General features: G+C 41.2%; 2 protein-coding genes across 2 annotated transcripts; one reads left to right on the plus strand and one right to left on the minus strand.

The window, feature by feature from the left end:
• Positions 1-13: 13 nt before the first annotated feature.
• LOC110723181 (tRNA (guanine(26)-N(2)/guanine(27)-N(2))-dimethyltransferase-like) lies at positions 14-5,374 on the plus strand. The gene is made up of 6 exons (XM_021902511.1): positions 14-667; positions 2,373-2,573; positions 2,674-2,773; positions 3,915-4,121; positions 4,235-4,297; positions 4,608-5,374. Exons 1-6 carry the CDS (start codon positions 81-83, stop codon positions 4,728-4,730), a joined length of 1,281 nt encoding a protein of 426 aa, XP_021758203.1. The 5' UTR covers positions 14-80; the 3' UTR covers positions 4,731-5,374.
• A 469-nt stretch (positions 5,375-5,843) lies between these two features.
• LOC110723182 (40S ribosomal protein S26-1-like) lies at positions 5,844-8,729 on the minus strand. Its single transcript, XM_021902512.1, has 5 exons — positions 8,581-8,729; positions 8,390-8,482; positions 7,908-7,992; positions 7,667-7,800; positions 5,844-6,143 (listed from the first exon to the last, which is right to left on the minus strand). The coding sequence occupies exons 1-5, from the start codon at positions 8,581-8,583 to the stop codon at positions 6,069-6,071; spliced, it is 390 nt and encodes a 129-aa protein (XP_021758204.1). The 5' UTR covers positions 8,584-8,729; the 3' UTR covers positions 5,844-6,068.
• Positions 8,730-18,777: the final 10,048 nt, after the last annotated feature.

An 18,777-nucleotide genomic window follows, 5' to 3' on the forward strand; every position in this document is an offset into this window, starting at 1 on the left:
TAACCAAACCAATTTCTTAAAAACACAAATATTTATATAATCTCCCGCCAAAAATTCTCAAAAATTCGTTATCTTCAAAAATGCAAACTTTCTCACTTTCACCCTTTATCTTCAATCTTCCAAAACCCCAAATTCCACCCTCTTTTATCCCCAAATCTCATTCATCAATTCAATCCTCCGATTACGAAACCGAAAGGGGTCTCCAATTCCAAGTGGGTGATTCCTTCTTTCGACACGAAAGCTTCATTGGCCGAGACCTCGGAGTCCTTTCTGCCGCCCACTACAAGCGTTCGAACCCCGAATTACGGGTTCTTGATGCAATGTGTGGATGCGGGGTGCGGTCGCTTCGGTATTTAGCCGAATCGGGTGCCGATTTTGTGTTAGTTAATGACGCAAATGAGGAAAACAGGGGATTGATAATGGATAATTTGTCTCAAATTCCTAAAGATTTAGAGGGTAAAAAGAAATGGGTAATTACCCATTTAGATGCTAATAGAGTGATGAGTGAGTGTTATCTTCAAAGGGATTTTTTCGATTTTATTGATGTTGACTCATTTGGTAGTGAAACAAGCTTCTTGAGATCGGCTTTTAATGCTATTAAAATGGATGGTTTGGTTTATGTTACTTCAACTGATGGCTACTCGGCTGGAGGACATCGTCCCCATAAGTGAGTACATCTAATTTTTATATCTTCAATTATTGAGATTTTGGTATTTGGTTGTGTTTAAAATGTGTGTGTAATGCCCACCAACTGTTTGTGAAAATGGTCCTTGTGGTTTTATATACTTGTATTTGCATGATTATTGTATACCAACTATACCCATTTGGATTGTAGCTCAGTTGGTCATTTAGATGTTTTTGACTGATGCTATTTTGTATGCATTACCTTTTTGAAAAATGAACTATTTACTATTGACATTGATTCATGTTTGGGTGTTAGATAGTCGATTAGTTTAGCTGGTTAAAGTCGGAACTAGATGAAATCTCGTATGATTAACAGGATAAGGGTGGAGGTAAGTTAGCTATCAAAGAGAGCCTATAGGCCAAAATTTGTGGGTCATGTTCATTGAATTTGTGTACTTACAATTGAATTTGTTGAGTTTGGAAAGTACATTGAATAGTCAAGCCTAGCTAGGCCCCTTCCTTTGTGTAAAATTCCATAATTTTGAATCTTGAGAAGGATATGTTGATGGTTAGATTCTTATAATGATGTTTAATTAGACAATTAAGTATGAAGGTGATAGATTGTTCGAATTGTGCATGAACTTGATGAATTTGTTAGGCAAAATTGCATTATACACAATAGGCGTAATCATTTATAATCACGTAAAATTCAACTTTGTAATGAATTTGAAGTGACTAGATATATATATACCATAAATATATATTGGGATCTTTTGTAAATCAAAATAAATATTTATTTAATTTATTAGAAACAAGAATGATTATTGATTGTGGCATTTTGGAAATGGATAGAGAATATAGTACAAAAGATGAGTAAGAAAGCAAACGATAAAAGAATGATACTTTGTACTCGATAAGCTTATGTTAGACTATTCAAATAATAATTTTAAGATATAAAATATTTTGTAAAAGGGAACTATACTGTTATAAATAATGAAAAGGGCATTTAGCTAAATTTGTCATTTTCCATAATTTCAAGTGAATCATCATGTTTATGTCCCTTTCATTTCTTAGGCCTCATCCAGTCTATTTTTCACATCTTAATAGTTAATATATCAAGAAATGAAAAGAAAAGAAGATTTGGACATGTTTGGTCTATCAGATATAAATCTTTGGAACTGCTAATATATCAAGAAAAAGAAAAGAAAAGAAAAGAAGATTTGGACATGTTTGGCCCAACAGATGTTATAATTAATTGCTTGAATGTGTATGAGTGGTTGGGCTAATAGTAGTTATAGCTCTAGTATTTTGCATTGTAAGTGTAAATTAGAAACTTACTAAAGAATGTTGTAATTTGACAAATGGCTAGCTATCTGAGTGAGTAATACAAGTAGAATATTAAGTTGTGTTTTGATGATTTGTCTCTACATTATGGATCTTATAATTATGAAGAATCATGTCAATGCAACAATTATGTTTAAATTGAGGTATACATAGTAAATCGATAGCTTCATATGAGCTTTTATTTACTCTCTATATCATATAAATATGATCAATTTGATGAGTACAGTACATACAATCATTCAGCTAAACAAGTTTGAGGCTTTGTGTGTCTTGAAGTAAAATCTCGAAATAGAGTGGGGTTATATAATCTATTGGAACCTACTTGAACGTGTTATGATAAATTGAAAAATGAACTTAATATCTTTTATCTGAACCTTATAGCGTTGTTGTTTTTTGCCTATTAGTTCTCTAGCTTCTTATGGGGCTTATATTAGGCCAATGCCTTATCCAAACGAGATTGGCTTAAGAATGCTAATAGGAGGTGCAGTTCGTGAAGCGTGTGTGATGGGATACCATGTCACTCCTCTCTTTTCATACTACTCTTACCATGGACCTGTGTTTCGAGTTATGTTACGAGTTAACCGTGGGAGGCTAATTGACATGAGGTGATACTTGTTAGAACTGTGATACTTTTAGCTTATGCTGTTGGCCATTTAATATCGTATTCTAGAGAGCTAAATTGGTGGCTTTAACTTCTGATGGCAGACATTATGGATTCATAAGCTATTGTCGTGATTGTGGAAACTCTCAGACATTTACCTGGCAAGAGCTTGGAAAGATCTGTTGCTCCAACTGCAGCACTAAGGTATGGATTTCTCATCAATTCATTTATTTAGCCAAAGAATAAAGCTGCTAAAAAATGATATGCTCTTCTGAATACACCTGAAATGGGCATTTTGTATGATTCACAAATTATAATTTTTGTATGAAGAGACCAACCAAACATGATAATAAATGGGGATAATATGTCGAAACAATATCGGATTCTTAATATTATTGTTATTATTATAGAAATACGGAATATGGAGTATTATTTATGGTCTGTGAATTTAAGAAGTTTGATGAAATGGTCCATTATTGCTTTGTACAATTGGTACTGATGTTTATGGTGCTTACTTAAACTTGAATGATTCCATATTTTGCTTGATATCTTGTTGAGAGTAGTGTTCTTTGTTCCTCGCTTTTCACGTGTTATTGTAATGAATGAATCAGTCCCATATTGACCCCATCACTTATCTGGCTACTGATGAGCAGCTTTCTGGACCATTGTTTTGATTTGTTATTTAATGGCAGAAAGTAATGATCTAAACTGAACAAATTTGATCTAAAATCATACATAGCCTATTATTTTGAGTTAGAAAGAGTGTTAGGTAAACCATATCAAATTATCAACTTACTTGTACTAATCAATAATCAGACGACGGTTTGTTGGATATTATTATCCCACTCAACTCTGAATATAAGTGAAACCCTCAAACCTACTCTACAAGCCTAAGGGCCTAAACAAAATCTACTCGTCTACTGAATTCTTCGTAGCGCGTGACTTACATGTGCCAATATTCACATATGTGATGGCATGTGACATACATAGAGGCACATAACATGCTTACATGCATGCCCTGTCTTTAGGGCCTTATTCATTAAAGTTTTGAACACACCCTCGCATAGAGTCATAGGATTGAATTTTCAGAAGAAAAAAAAAGAACATTGTATATTTGTGCTGTATTTATACTAGTTTCAAATTTTCAATGTTTCATGCCCGATGTGAGCAACGCCTCTACTACACTCGGGTAATGTACATACATATGCCCATGGGCCATGTGAAATGCACACACTGCCCAAGTGTATTATGGCATGTACACGAAAAGTAAATTACTTCTCCGTCTGCACTGCCATGAAAGGTGAACCACAATAGTTGAGTAATATAATTTCTCGTCTGCTGTCAGCTGCCTTCTAGTGGTTCACTTGTTGTCTCAGGGCCCCTTTGGACTGGACCACTCCACGATGGTGCCTACCTTGCACAGTTATTAGATCTGGCTCAACAATGGGAATGGATAGGTAATGGCATGGGCCTCGAGTTGGAGAAAGTCATTAACCTGATGATTGGTGAAAGCGATCCAAAATTACCATCAGGCTATATCAAAATAGATCAGGTACGGTATTCAAATTTCTCTTGACATATTTGCAATGTGACAACTCTTCACTTTGAATCACTTGTTTGTAACTCTGCTCACTAACTTATCTAGTTTTGTATATTACTTACCAGATAGCTAAACGTGCAAAAGTAAATTCTCCGTCCCTCAGAAGTTTGATAAGCACCCTGCAGAAGGTATAGTTTCTGATATGCTGCTTATATTTTAACTGTAATTAGTTAATGACATAAAAGCTTTGTATCAGTGAGATTTTAACTTGGTATTATGGACTTGGAACCTGAAGTAAACTAAATTCTCGGCCTGGTTCCTCAGTATGATGGCTTTTGTGCCTCCTGTGAACCAACAGAAGTTGCCATCTTACTAAAATATTTGATGCATCTGGCTTTAGCTGCATTAAATTTGACTTCATATGCAAAACTAAGCGTCAACTAACTTGTTATATATGACAAATCTGATGTCTTGGAGGTATGGTGTATTCTTTTGCAGGAGGGTTATGCTGCAAGTAGATCCCATATTGTATCTAACGCGATCAAGACAAATTGTCCAATGACTACTTGCATTAGTATTGCAAAGGACCTTAACAATTCGGCAACTACAACCCATGCATGAAGCAGACCGAAAGAAGTTCTTATTGATCCATAATAAGACATGCAGTTGGGAGTTCCAACAAGAAGAAAAGCAAGATGCTGTAGCTTGGCAAATCTCAGGCAACACATCTTGATTCAGTGGACAGCCGGACACAAGTGCAAAAGGCAGACAATTCTGATCCAGTTGTGGCATAAAACGGAGGAGGGATTGGATTAACTGAGGACTCACACAGAACTGACTTTAAATACAAACTCTTTATCTTCAATAGGTACAAGGGAATGCACGACAGCACGAGAGGGTGACAGTTTCAGCTCCATTGTTCGGATGTTTAGTTGTCCTTGTAATTGTACATGTACTTGAACTGACAGACAGCAAATTTTGTCTAAAAAAATATTTTTAACGCTATTTCACCTATGCATAAAACCTCGGTCATTGGATCATAATTTTGGTGGAAGTGATTCTTATATAATTTAGCTTGTAATCCTTGATCTTAGATAATTGTGACTAGATTGATTGATCATCATATCTTGTGCCTACATTCACTGTATTCTTAAGAGTTCAGAATAATAGGCTTTCAGCTATCCATAGAAGCTTGGCATTGTAAGAAGCTTGGCATTGTAAAATGTACATGTTCATGGTCCATTTCCAAACTACTAATAAAATGTAACGCCTAAACAAATACTAAGTTTCACTTTAACCGAATGCATCATGTTAACACTTGAGTTTTTTTCCTCTGTTTTAGGGTCTGTTTTCATACGTTGAAATTCAGTTCAGTTCCGTTCAGTCAATGAGAACAGGCCCTTAAGTCATATCTTGGCTAACATGCCTACAACTGTCAATGCACAAGTTGCTCAAAGAAGAGTACAAAAATGACAAACCCCTTGGTAAAACCGTAAAAGCAAAATAGCTCATCAGATTGAACAAAATATGCAATTGTCATCCTGTTGTACTTTTGATGCATAGACTATTTACTGCCTCTAGTTAGAAAGGACTATATAAAGCTTTTAGAGTAGAGAATATGCAACTGTTGTCAAGCAGGTATACTTCTGATTAAACCTCAGCATGCATAGGCAAATTCAAATTGTCGTTAATTAACCATAGAACCACTCCCGGAATGATCCACAGGCAACAAGACACTTCGAAAGTAGATAATAGATTAAGTACTCTGAAAACAACTAATGAAACAAGTAGAGGCATTAATATTTGAGTAACAATCATCCTCATTGACAACTAAATAAAGACAATGCAAGCATATAGTTGAGATAACAAAAATTCTGTTCCAAAACTTATAGCTAAAGTTCTCAAAATCTATGGGATAAACTTGGAGGCATAAAGCTTCCGATGAACATGACTTGTCTTCTATGGGCGAGCTCCTCCTGCAGCAGCAGCAGCAGGGCGAGCTCCTGGAGCAGCACCAGGCCTTGGTGTATCCTCCTGTAAAGCCACAACCAAAACCAACCACTTAGACAATAAACCAACTTTACTGGAAAAAGACGACACGGTTACATATCAATCAATTTTAACTCTACACAATTAATCCCTGATATTGGCTTCAACTTCTTGGCAGAAAATCAATACACACAAAATCCTCTACCAATCCACAGTAGACAGAATACGAAAGATTACATAACAATTTGGTTGACAGCACATACAAAGATCACAGGTTTCACCTCTTCTATCATATAGAAAAGATTACCTTCCAAAATATATTTGTAATTTCCCATGTTCCCCAAACAAACGTTTAGTCCTCATGACTTCAGCACATATTGGCAATCTCTGATGAAACCAAACATGGGGCATTGAGCCACAAACTGATTTATAAGGAGTATTTCAATATAAGAAGACTAATTATTCATACACCTAGCCTAGAGTCCACGATGTCCACCCTGTTATACAATAGAAGGGGTACATTTGGACACATGAATAGAAAAGGTTTAGATCAATTGGGAATTTTTAGCCTGTAAAAAAGTCAATAGTATCTCCACCCCAAGCAGAGAAGCTTACACGAATTAAAAGCCACTAGATTCACAACAGAAATGCATGCTCGTGTCATACCTGAGGGATTAAATGGAGCCTTGTCTAAGTTGTTTAACCCAACCTAATCCAATTTATGAGTACATCCAACCCAAAATAAAACTTACATTGCTGGTCTTCTAAAGGAGGAAACACAAATTTAAAGTATTCTTTTAGTTGCGATCATCAAAAAAATTTGGGCGATAACAGATCATGGGCGCAATATGAAATCCATGCTTTCATCTGTACTCTCTTGGTTTCAATACAATCTTTTCCTTGCAAATTGGGCTAAGTAATAATCAATTTCTTCTACCACTAAAATGCCTACTTGACTCTCTTCTACTATGAGGCATAGATAACAAGTTGCAAGTTCATAGATGATGGTTAAGCATCCCATTAAGATTGGGTCAGAAGAAAAAGGTCACAATTCCTAAACATAGTGAGATTAAATTGTTAACATGACACAATGAATTTCAAAGGTTCCATTGCCAATGAACTAAGTGCATATATAACACAAGGCGCCAATATAGAAAATGTTAAGACTGTCAAAGTGACACAATTTGCGGGAGTTTTCTACGGAACATATGGTTTGATGTAGTTTTCCCCACGTATACTGCTTAGCAAGCCACCAAACACATGAATATGTGACACTCTCTACATAACAGTGCAAGCATAGCTATAAAGGAACATCTTACTACAAAATTCAGAGCTAAATTGATCAGAGAAATGCATGCAAAATGAGTACCTAAAATCATTTCCACTCCTCACATTTTCACTGTTCCAAACTTCTAATTAGCTCAAGGCAGGAACAATTAATTACAATTACCACCAACAAACCCAAAAGCCAAGAGTATCATTTTAAGCACATACACCAATTAAGATGCCATGCAGTATACATAATAAGCAACCAAATAAATATATCAATCAGCAAATGAAATGGGTACCTTGCGTCTAGTGTAACGCTGTGGTGGGTCACGTTTCCTCCTGTCAGTGCGAGATCGCACCCTCACAACATGGGAGTGGATAGCACAAGAAACACAATACTGCATCTTGGTGTACAGCTTTGGGAGTGTGTACCCTTCAAAATTACACACAAATCCACAAGCGGTCAGCAAAGACAGCTCGACTTCACATAAAAACTCGACACATTCACATTACAGATTACACAGAACAGGAGAGAGTTACCATCATAGACACAAGCTTCTTGAACATCACGAACGGCAGCTTGTTCAACAATGTTCCTCACAATAAATCTCTTGATGGCCTTGTCCTTCACACAACCAAAATCCAATAACAAAACATTAACACTCAAAAGACGACACTAACCCTCAAGTTTCTGCAAATTAACCAAATTGCAAGCATATTTATTTCTTAATTGATATAATTATCAGTATATCAAATTATCAAATATTACTTTCGATTCATCGAGAAAAATTACACCTTGATTATGTTAAACAAACATACAAAATAGATTACGATCCTTTGCAAATTCATAGAATCAAACAACAACAAAATCCAGAAACATAAACAGACGTACAAATTCATGCCGAATTTCAAAAAACGCCATTTCATACATTCACAGATTCATTGAAAAAATCGAAAATTAATCAAAAATCGAAAAAATAATCAAAAATCAGCGACAAAACGAGAGGAGAGAGAAAGAAGACCTTAGGGCAGCATTTGCCGCAGTTGGAGCAGCGAATGAAGTTGACATGGCCACGGCCGTGCTTGTTGCGACCTCCATTCCTTCGCTTGAAAGTCTGCCATTAAAACACAGAAGAAGTTAACAAAGAGAGTTTCAGATTAAGGAAAAAATCACCATTGTTTCAGATGAAGAGAGAGAGATGGAGAAAATCACCATTGTTGAAGGTAGAAGATGATTCTCTCTCCTCCGGCTGCAGCTGCGCTCTCTGAGTAATTAGGGTTTCTAAAGTGATGAAAGGTGTGAGGGGTTTTTATATTGGACACTCACATACCCTCGCATTCCCTACTCTAAGATTGTGGGGAAATTAATAATAAGTTCTCAAAATTAATATGCATTTTTTTATCAAAAAAAAAATTAATGAGCAATTTTTTGTCAAAGATTTTACTAAAAAAAATGATAAGCCTTCCCTTAAAAAAAATAAAAATAAAAAAAATAAAACCTATTATTAGTGTTTCCTAAAAAAAAAAAAAAATTAAAAAAATGGTGTGCAAAAAACTTGAAAATAGGTGATATTTAATCAAAAGTGTAAGTAATCAAACTGGAATTTTTGGTATAAAGATCGCATTTTTACTACAGAGTGCACAGACATTAAATAATTATATGACGAATATAATTATTTAAAAATATATACTACCTTTGTTACATATTATGTGTAACTTTTGGCTATTATTTGTGAGATATAAAAAGTTTTAAAGTTGCACATAATATGTCACAGAGGTAGTAAATATAATGAACCGATTAAATAGGTATTAAGGGCTTGTTCTGATTTTAAGAACTGAATTGATATGAGCTGAACTGAGTTGTTTACGAGAAAAGGAAATTAAAAACTGAACTGAAATTAAGTTGAAAAGAACCGACCCTAAAATTCATGAAATCTATATTATAATTTAAGAGTCAGTTAATGAGGTTTCTCCAAAACCTCAATCCTCAACTCTCCTGAGTTTAGTTTTTTTTTTTTTTTTTTTTTTTATTATTATTTAATAACCTCCCATTAAGTAACTTCCATCATTTTTTTTAGAAAAACTTTTATCATTCCTACGAATATTATTTTTTTTCTTTCTAAATATACATGTTACATGTATAACGTGCGCTAGCACGGATACACTCTAGTATATTAAAACGATAAAAACATATGAGATAGAATATTTTAAATACTTGTACGTAATAGTTATATATGCAACTCGATAATTTTAGAAGTTTTGTCATCTGTATAAAGTAAAAGTTGATAATTTTAGGGCTTGCTTGGCATCATTTTTGGTTTTTTAGTTTTCTGTTTTTTTTTTAAACTAAAAACCAAAAACAGGAAACAAGAAACAAGAAAAAAGTGTTTCTGATTAGGGGATTTTTATCCACCAATCACCGTCTGACAAGTGGACCAACCAGGTTCCGCCACGTGTCCTTCACGTAGGCCAATAGGAGCCTGCCACGTGTCAATCACAGATACGTCTTCTACGGACCAATTGAGACACGCCACGTGTCCACCCATGCCAAATGGGAAAACCGGCCAACAAGGCCCAATCCTGTTTAGAGGCCCGGTCAGCCCTAGGTTTACCCTAAACCTAGAGAGTGGCACGCTTCTCAAGACTATAAATACTTAATTAATCCTCATTAAAGGGGATTAAGCAATTAATGACTCTCACCTAGAGAAGTCTAAACACATTGATCACTCCTCCCCTAGAGGAACCAGATCTTCCCCCTTTAATTTCCGCACTTATTACTCCTTAATCAGGTACTAACTTGACCGTTGGAGGCGGAGCTCTCAGGAGTCTCCGTTATTTTGCAGGTACAGGCGTCCGGTTCCAGTCTCGGAATTGTAACTCTCCCGCAGGACATCAGAAAACCCCGAAACATTTGGCGCCGTCTGTGGGGAGAGTACTTCAGAGATGGCATCCAAGTCTGTACCGACTCCTGAAGAGAGGCGTCCCCTAAACGACCCTCAAGTTCAGTCGGACCATGACACCGAAAGTGAATTTGAAGTTGAAACTCATACAGCTCCAGACGGGACCCTAAGGGCCCGACGTACCCGTCATACCGAAAGGAGGGAACGGGAGCATCTTCAAACAGGAAGCGAGCCAGCAGGCGCACCGCCTGCTCGGCAACAGCCGACTGATGGGTCTACTCCCATCACAAGGAACGAACTCATGACCTTCATGAGGGACTTCAAGGGAGAGATTCAAGAGTTGATCAACAAGAAGCCGCCTGCTTCAGTCAAGGAGCAGTCGGCCAAGAAACCCTCCACTTCACTGAAAAGGAAGCCAGTTCAAGGGCGAGAGGCGACTCCTCATCCTAAATCTAGGAAGCGGGAGCCACCTGCCCTTGATTTCACAAAATTCCGTTATCCTACAGGAAATAGGAAACCGGTTCGTCATATTCAGGCGGACGGGTCAAAGCAAACATTCACAGATGCTCGGCTACTGCTAGAGCAGAAGAAGAGTGACCGATTGTCAGAGTCGGCTTCTACTTCAAACTTTCAAGACAGTTTGCGAAATGCCTCGATGAGGCATACTCAGTCGTACCATGAGAGTCAGTCAGGCGGCACCTCCCGTCAGTCCGGCTTTCATAGTGCCCAGGCGGTACCAAACTTACCATTTGTGCCGCAACAACAGTATTTTATGCAGCCACCTCCATTTGGTGGACCTACAGCAAAAACGTCCAACCTATGGACTGGCAGCTACGGTTGCTTAGACTTGGTGAACAGCCGTCGGCCTTCTCCAAGGAAATTACTGAAGCCGCTCAGCCGGCCAAAGTGAAAAATGTACTAGTAGGCGCCTATGACGGCACTACTAACCCAGAAGACCATCTGATGGCATTCACCAACCTGATGTACCTTCAAGGGTTGGATGATCCCACTTGGTGCAAGTGTTTCCCAGCGACTCTCAAGGGAATCGCACAGCAATGGTTCGGCAACCTGCCGACTGGTTGTGTAAATAGCTTCAGGACGCTTGCCTACTTATTTGCCTCCAACTTCGCCATGAACATCCCTGCGAAGAAAACGACCCTTGATTTGGGAACAATTCAGCAGGGCGAGAAGGAGGGGCTTCGTTCTTACATCAGGCGGTTTAACCTGATGAGAATACAGATTCAAGGGTTACCGGATGAGGTAGCTTATACCGACTTTTTTAGAGGTCTCAAAGACGGGTCTACCTTCAAATTTGATTTGGTTCGAAAAAGGGTGGCGACCCTTCAAGAGGCCTTGATTGAAGCAGAAGCCTATATACAGGCGACTGATCTGTGTACGATAAAACAGTCGGACGGGAAAAGGTTCGACAAAAGAGAAGGACGACAGAAACAGTCGTCAAACAAAGATGAGAAAAGAAAAGAGGTCTGGGCGGCTGATTCCTCTAAACAGCCGGCCCAGAAAAAGAAAAAAGAATTCAAACCATACTCCCCAAAGTATGCGTTTAACAAGGATAACCAGTTTATCCTAAAAGAAATCGAGGGACGGATCTCAATTGAGAAGCCGGTCCCCATGAAGGGTTCTGCAAACAACCGGAACCAAGATAAAATATGTGCTTATCATGATGACGTTGGTCATCACACCAATGACTGCATCAGTCTCATGCGGTACCTAGACCGCCTGGCTGAGCAAGGTGATCTTGACACTTATGTCAAGAAATCTACGGGGAACACTTCCTCAAAAAAGCTGTCGGCCAAAAAGAATCAACAGGCCGACAGCTCCGATACAGATGATGCAGTCGTCTACACCATTGCAGGCGGCTTCTCAGGAGGCGGCCCCACTATTAGGGGCAACAAAGATAATATAAGGCGGTTAGATGTAAATTCCGTTCACCAAGAACGGCCGTCCAAATATACATTTCCTGAGATTGTCATCACTGAAGAGGATCTAGGAGGGGTAAGGGGGCCGCATGACGACCCTCTCGTTATTGAATGTAAAGTGGCCAACCAGAGAGTTGGCCGAATCCTCATAGATACCGGGAGCTCCTCAGATCTCATCAGCAGCAAATGTCTGTCGAAACTGAAATATCAGACTGACTGCATACATCCGGCCTCCCACCCTTTAATAGGGTTTGGAGGAGGAGTCGTCCACCCACTGGGACGAGTAGATTTACCCATTCTCCTGGGCGAAAAAGGGGAAGGACGACACATGGTAGTCCGGTTCCTAGTAGTAGAGGAACTCTCGGCCTACAACATGATTCTGGGTCGACCAACCCTGAATAATTCCAAGGTTGTTATAATCCCGTCTCTTATGTTGCTCAAGTTTGAGAGGGATAATGGAACAGTCGGCTCCCTAAGGGGAGATCAGAGGATGGCCCGAGAGTGCTATCTCTCGGATGTCAAGCCCACTGTTATGGCCACTGGGTCAAGTGGAGAAAAAACAGACCTTGACAATGTCAAGGAGAGTGCGCCTGTTCAAGAAGCAGGCGGCAAAAAGAGAAAGGCGTCCCAGACAGAGTCCGCAAGAAAAGCAAGAAAATAGCAATCATTGGCAGAGGAGCGGCCGGATGAGTTCCGCCCTCAGCCGGCTGGTGAGCATGCGGACCTGATCTTAGACGACTCACGTCCTGACCGAACAGTCAAAGTTGGGACGACTGCTCTGAGAAACCTTGGTGACGACTTTCACAGACTATTGAAAGAATACAAGGACATCTTTGCATTTGAAGTCCATGAAATGCCAGGCATTAGTCCTGATCTGGCGGTACATAAACTCGCCGTGGATCCGAAAAAGAAGCCGGTACGGCAAAAGAAGCGGAACCATGGCGAAGAAAGAAGTCAGGCGGCAGCCGCCGAAGTTAAAAAATTACTTGATGCAGGGTTCATTCGGCAATGTTACTTCCCAGACTGGGTTGCAAATGTGGTGCTTGTTAAAAAGCCGAATGGCACCTGGCGAATGTGTGTAGACTACACAGACTTAAACAAGGCGTGCCCCAAAGACAGTTACCCTCTGCCTAAAATTGATAACCTGGTCGACTCAACAGCCAGCCATGCCTTGATGAGTTTCATGGACGCCTATTCTGGTTTCCATCAAATTCCCTTATGGAAGAAAGATCAGGAGAAGACGGCCTTCGTCACTGATCAGGGGTTATACTGTTACACGGTCATGCCGTTTGGTCTTAAGAATGCCCCGGCTACCTTCCAACGAATGATAAACACAGTGTTCTTTGATCAGATTGGGAGAAACGTCGAGGCATATATTGATGATATGATTGTCAAGACTAAACTTCAGAAAGATCATCTGTCGGACCTCCGAGAAACTTTCGCCACACTCAGGCGGCACCATGTCATGCTCAATCCCAAGAAATGTGTATTTGGAGTTGAGTCTGGGAAATTTCTCGGATTCCTTATCAATCAGAGAGGAATAGAAGCGAACCCTGAGAAGGTGCAGGCGGTCATTGACATGCAGTCGCCTCGTACCATCCGAGAGGTTCAGAAGTTAACAGGTTGTCTGGCGGCCTTGGGAAGATTTCTAAGCCGATCAGGCGACAAATGCCTATACTTTTTCCAGGCAATTAAGAAAAAGGCAAGGTTTGAATGGGGCCGGATGCTGAGGCCGCCTTCCAGAAATTAAAAGTTCACTTGCATTCCTTGCCGAGGCTGGTCAGCCCTTTGCCCAAAGAGGTTCTCTACATGTACCTGGTCGTCTCTGATCATGCGTTAAGCGCTGTTCTCCTTGCTGAAAGGGACGGCTGTCAGCTCCCGGTCTACTTTGTCAGTCACGTACTGAAAAATGCCGAGTTGAGGTATCCCCTAGTGGAGAAATTTGGTCTTGCACTCTTCATGGCTGTTAAAAAATTGAAGCCCTACTTTTTGGCACATATAGTCGTCGTGTATACAGACCAACCTATCAAGCGGCCACTGACCATCATGGAGTCGTCAGGCCGAATGATCAAATGGGCCATAGAAATACAGAGCCTCGAAGTTACTTTCGAGCCTAGAAAAGCAGTGAAAGGGCAAGCCTTTGCTGACTTTATTGTAGAGATGACTCGTCCTCCTGAATCTCAAGTTCCAGACCAGGTATGGAAGGTATATGTGGACGGAAGCTCTACTTCAAATGGTTGTGGAGCAGGCGTCATATGTCAGTCGCCAGAGGGTGACAGGTTCGAGTATGCTCTACGCTTCAGTTTTCAGGCTTCAAACAATGAGGCAGAATATGAAGCTTTACTAGCCGGGATCCGCATGTGCAAGGCGGCTGGGGCAAGAAAAATAGACGCATGTTCCGATTCACAATTGATAGTGAGTCAGTACAATGGCGAATACGAAGCAACCCATCCGGCCATGATCAAGTATTTACAGGCGGTCCGACAAGCAGTCGGCTCCCTTGAGGATTTCCATCTGATCCAAGTGCCGAGATCAGAAAACAACCAGGCGGATGCACTGTCAAAATTAGCATCATCCGCCTCCTCTGATACTCCTCGAACTGTTTTTTGGGAAGTGATGGAGAAGAGAAGCATCGAGGAAAACCCTATTGGAATCCTAGACAGAAGCTCAACCTGGATGGATTCAATCAGGGCATATCTGACAAACGGTACACTGCCGGATGATCCTCAACAGGCGGCAGCACTGAAAAAACGAGCCACTTGTTTTGAAATGATTAAGGGAGAACTTCACAAGAGGGGGTACCTTCAACCCTTCTTAAAGTGTGTTACTCCAGAAAAGGGACGAGAGATACTAGATGATCTTCACTCTGGTTACTGTGCTTTGCATATAGGTGGTAGGATGCTTGCTCAAAGGGCAAGGCGGCAGGGCTACTTTTGGCCTACTTTGGAAGCAGATGCAATGGAGATGGTGAAAAAATGTGACAAGTGCCAAAGGTTTGGCAAACTAATTCACCGTCCGGCTACTGACCTCACTACCATTCACAGCCCACTACCGTTTGCTAAGTGGGGCATGGACATTCTGGGTCCATATACGCCTGCTACAGGCGGCAGAAGGTACATACTTGTTGCCGTTGACTACTTCACTAAATGGGTAGAGGCGGAGGCTGTAAAGGGAATCAAGACGAAAGATGTAATTTCATTCATTTGGAAAAATGTCATCACTCGGTTCGGGGTTCCCATGTCTATGGTTTTTGATAATGGTCCCCAATTTGAGACGCCTGTTCTCAAAAGCTGGTTGGGTGACCAAGGAATTGCAAACTACTTTGCATCTGTCGGCCGTCCACAAGCAAACGACCAGGTGGAAGCCTTTAATAAAATCATCTCAGACGGTCTCAAGAAAAAGATTGAACGAGCAGGCGGCCTATGGGCGGATGAACTACCACATGTTCTCTGGGCCATTAGGACGACTGAAAAAGGGGCGACTGGAGAAACTCCATTCCTCCTAACTTACGGTGCGGAAGCTGTTCTTCCAATAGAACACTACGAGCCGACTCTTCGAGTAATGCTATATGACGAAGAGGCAAACTGGGAAGCCATGCGCCTGGCATTAGACTCACTTCCTGAAAAGAGGGGCAATGCTGTCTTGCGCCATGAGATCTATCGCCTGAGAATGACTAGATCATACAACAAAAAAGTACACAGGCGTCCACTCAAAGTAGGGGACTTTGTACTTAGAAAAATGGAAGCAGTTGGTAGGGCTAATGAGTCTGGCAAACTAACTCCCAACTGGGAAGGACCCTACCGAATCTATGAGGAAGTCAGGGACGGTACCTACCGTCTGGAAACACCAGACGGACAACCGTTGCCTCGAACTTGGAATGTAGATAATCTTAAAAAATATTTCTTTTGAATGATGTAAAGTAAAGAGCTACTTAATAAAAGTTTGCACTTACTATTCAATTTTGTATTACGAGGGGCATGCCGTCTGTACCTTTACAGTCGGCTACTCTCCATTGAGTTTTTACACTCTATCTTCAGAGGGGCATGCCGTCTGTACCTTTACAGTCGGCTACTCTCCATTGAGTTCTACACTCTATCTTCAGAGGGGCATGCCGTCTGTACCTTTACAGTCGGCTACTCTCCATTGAGTATTTCACTCACAATAGGGGCATGTCGCCTGGGCATATAGTCGGCTACTCTCCATAAGAAGATGGCCGACTGGTTCCAAACACATAGCCACCCCCCTAATACTTAGCTAAAAAGATTAGGGCCTGGCCGACCCTGTGCCTAACAGGCGGCTACCCTCCTTTTATTTAGCACCAACGTTCACCAAGAACTTACCAAGGCCACAGGCCGAATGATCAGACCAGGCGCCAAGCCAACTGATCAAAGTCTACAAAACTAATACGACCTGTCCCAACATCATAGCAGGCGTCCGACGACATCCCTCCGGATGAAATTCGTCGCAGAGAGCAGCTCCCTTTTGGGTGGAACATTGTTCTATAAACTAATTACACGGCACCTATACGACTGTCCCCAAGGGCAACCACGTAGCCGTTTTTGAGACAAGGATAACTCTATCACTCACCAAACCAGTGGTAGCAGTTGACATCTGAGTCAGATGACCGCCTGTATTACTTGGGATAAATGCAGGGGGTACCTATTGAGTTAATAGCCAACAAACATTGGCGAATCAAGGGTCTAGCCGGCCTACGCCGCCTGGTACCTCTACTTCTCAAACAAAAGTGACGGCGACTGAGTAACTCCAACGTTAACTCATAGTCACTCCCTCAAATTTGGTATGGAACCTAAAAGGTCTGAGTCGTCCGCCTGTTTTTTAACAAACAGGGGCACTCAAATCCCTATTCCTACTAGGTAACCTATTGAGTTAATAGCCAACAAACATTGGCAAATCAAGGGGATCAGCCGGCCTCCGCCGCCTGGTACCTCTACTACTCAATCTAGATTGTGACGGAGACTAAGTAACTCCTATGTTAACTTAATAGTCACTCAAACTTAGTATGGAGCCTAAAAGGTATGAGTCGTCCGCCTGTTTTTAATAAACAGGGGCTCTCAACCACTACTCTTGCTAGGTTAACAAATTATGAGTTAAAAGCAACAACATTGGCAATAAAGGGAAACAACCGGTACCCGCCGCTTGTTATTTTTACTACTCAATTCCTTGGCGACTAGGTAATACTCTATTTACTTGGTCAGACCACTTTCCTACTTGGTTAAAATTACAAAAAGACAAGCACGCCTGCCTAAAAAGGATCCAGACAAAATAGTTCGAATACCGATTGGATAAATGGCCGACTGATCGTCTACCCTGGAAACAGACAACCAGTCGTCCAGGGGCATAGGCGGCGTACTAACTATCCGTACCTGTCTGCAACGTTCGGCCATGTACAACAGTCGGTCTAGTAAACAATTGGATATTAGATATGGAATACTTGGACAAATTTGAAGCAAACAAAAATTCATTAAAAATAAGCCGGTCATTAAAGACCAGCAAAATATTCAAAGCCCCGACCCCCTGGCCGGGTAAATACAAAGCAAACGGCACGCAGGCCGTGGAAAGAATACATTAAGCTTAAGAAGGGGGCAGTTCAGTATTAGCAGCTGCCGCCTGGTCAGCACTCTTCTTGCTGGACTCGGCTTCAGCTGCATCCTTTTTTGATGCCTTACCCCCAAGTGGCACAAGCGCCACAACCGGATCCTCCTCCTCCAACGCTTCTCCCAACGCCTCTTCTTCAGCAGCCGCCAGGATCTCTTGATTATATGTTTCCGAACACTGGCGGTACGTTCTTTCCCAAGAGGCAAAGTCGGCATTGGGGAACAGGCGGCCCCAGGTCATGCGCTGGATTTGAGCGGAGTCTTCCATCATCTCCCGGACGAGCTCTTTCTTCTCTTGCTCGGCCTTTTCCGAGAGCTCTTGGGTAAGACTCTTCTCTTGGCTCACCAGGCGTTCTTTTACGCTTGCCAAGGATTTCTCCATGGCTTCGTAAGAGTACATTTTTAGGCGAAGAGGTTTCAGCTCGGCCTTCAGATTTGTGATGGTCGCCTCCAGCTCGTCATTCTTCTTCTGGGCCGCCTCTAACTGAGCCCGAACAGCGGCGGTAGCCTGCGCCTGATAATAAAGAATATCAATGGTCAGTACTTCATTTTGGGCAATTTTGAAAACATTGCCTTGTCACAGTCAGAGGCGGCCATAGCTTTTGCAGCCTTTACCTCTTTGTTCTTCCGATCAAGCGGCTTGCGAAGGCCGTTAACTCGGAGCAGGGCCTAAGTACAAAAAAAAAAACAGGCGTCAGTTTCCAAACAAAAAAGATAACAGGCGTCCTGGAATTCAAATACTCAAAAAGTATACCTCAGCAAGGACCCCTGCAATCCCATCAAGGTCAAGGGTGCCGACACCCCTGACCGCCTCCCTTTCAGATGGAGGAACTACTTTGATCATGGACTTGGCTACCTCTACCAAGTCAGGCCCCTGAGGGCCGGCTGCATCAAGCGTAAAAAAGCAAGTTAGACCTAGTCAAGAAGGAAGCAAGTGTAAAAGTTTTACAAGTAATTG

The sequence above is a fragment of the Chenopodium quinoa genome, unplaced genomic scaffold, assembly GCF_001683475.1.
Source record: "Chenopodium quinoa cultivar QQ74 unplaced genomic scaffold, ASM168347v1, whole genome shotgun sequence".
NCBI classification, from domain to species: Eukaryota; Viridiplantae; Streptophyta; class Magnoliopsida; order Caryophyllales; family Amaranthaceae; genus Chenopodium; species Chenopodium quinoa.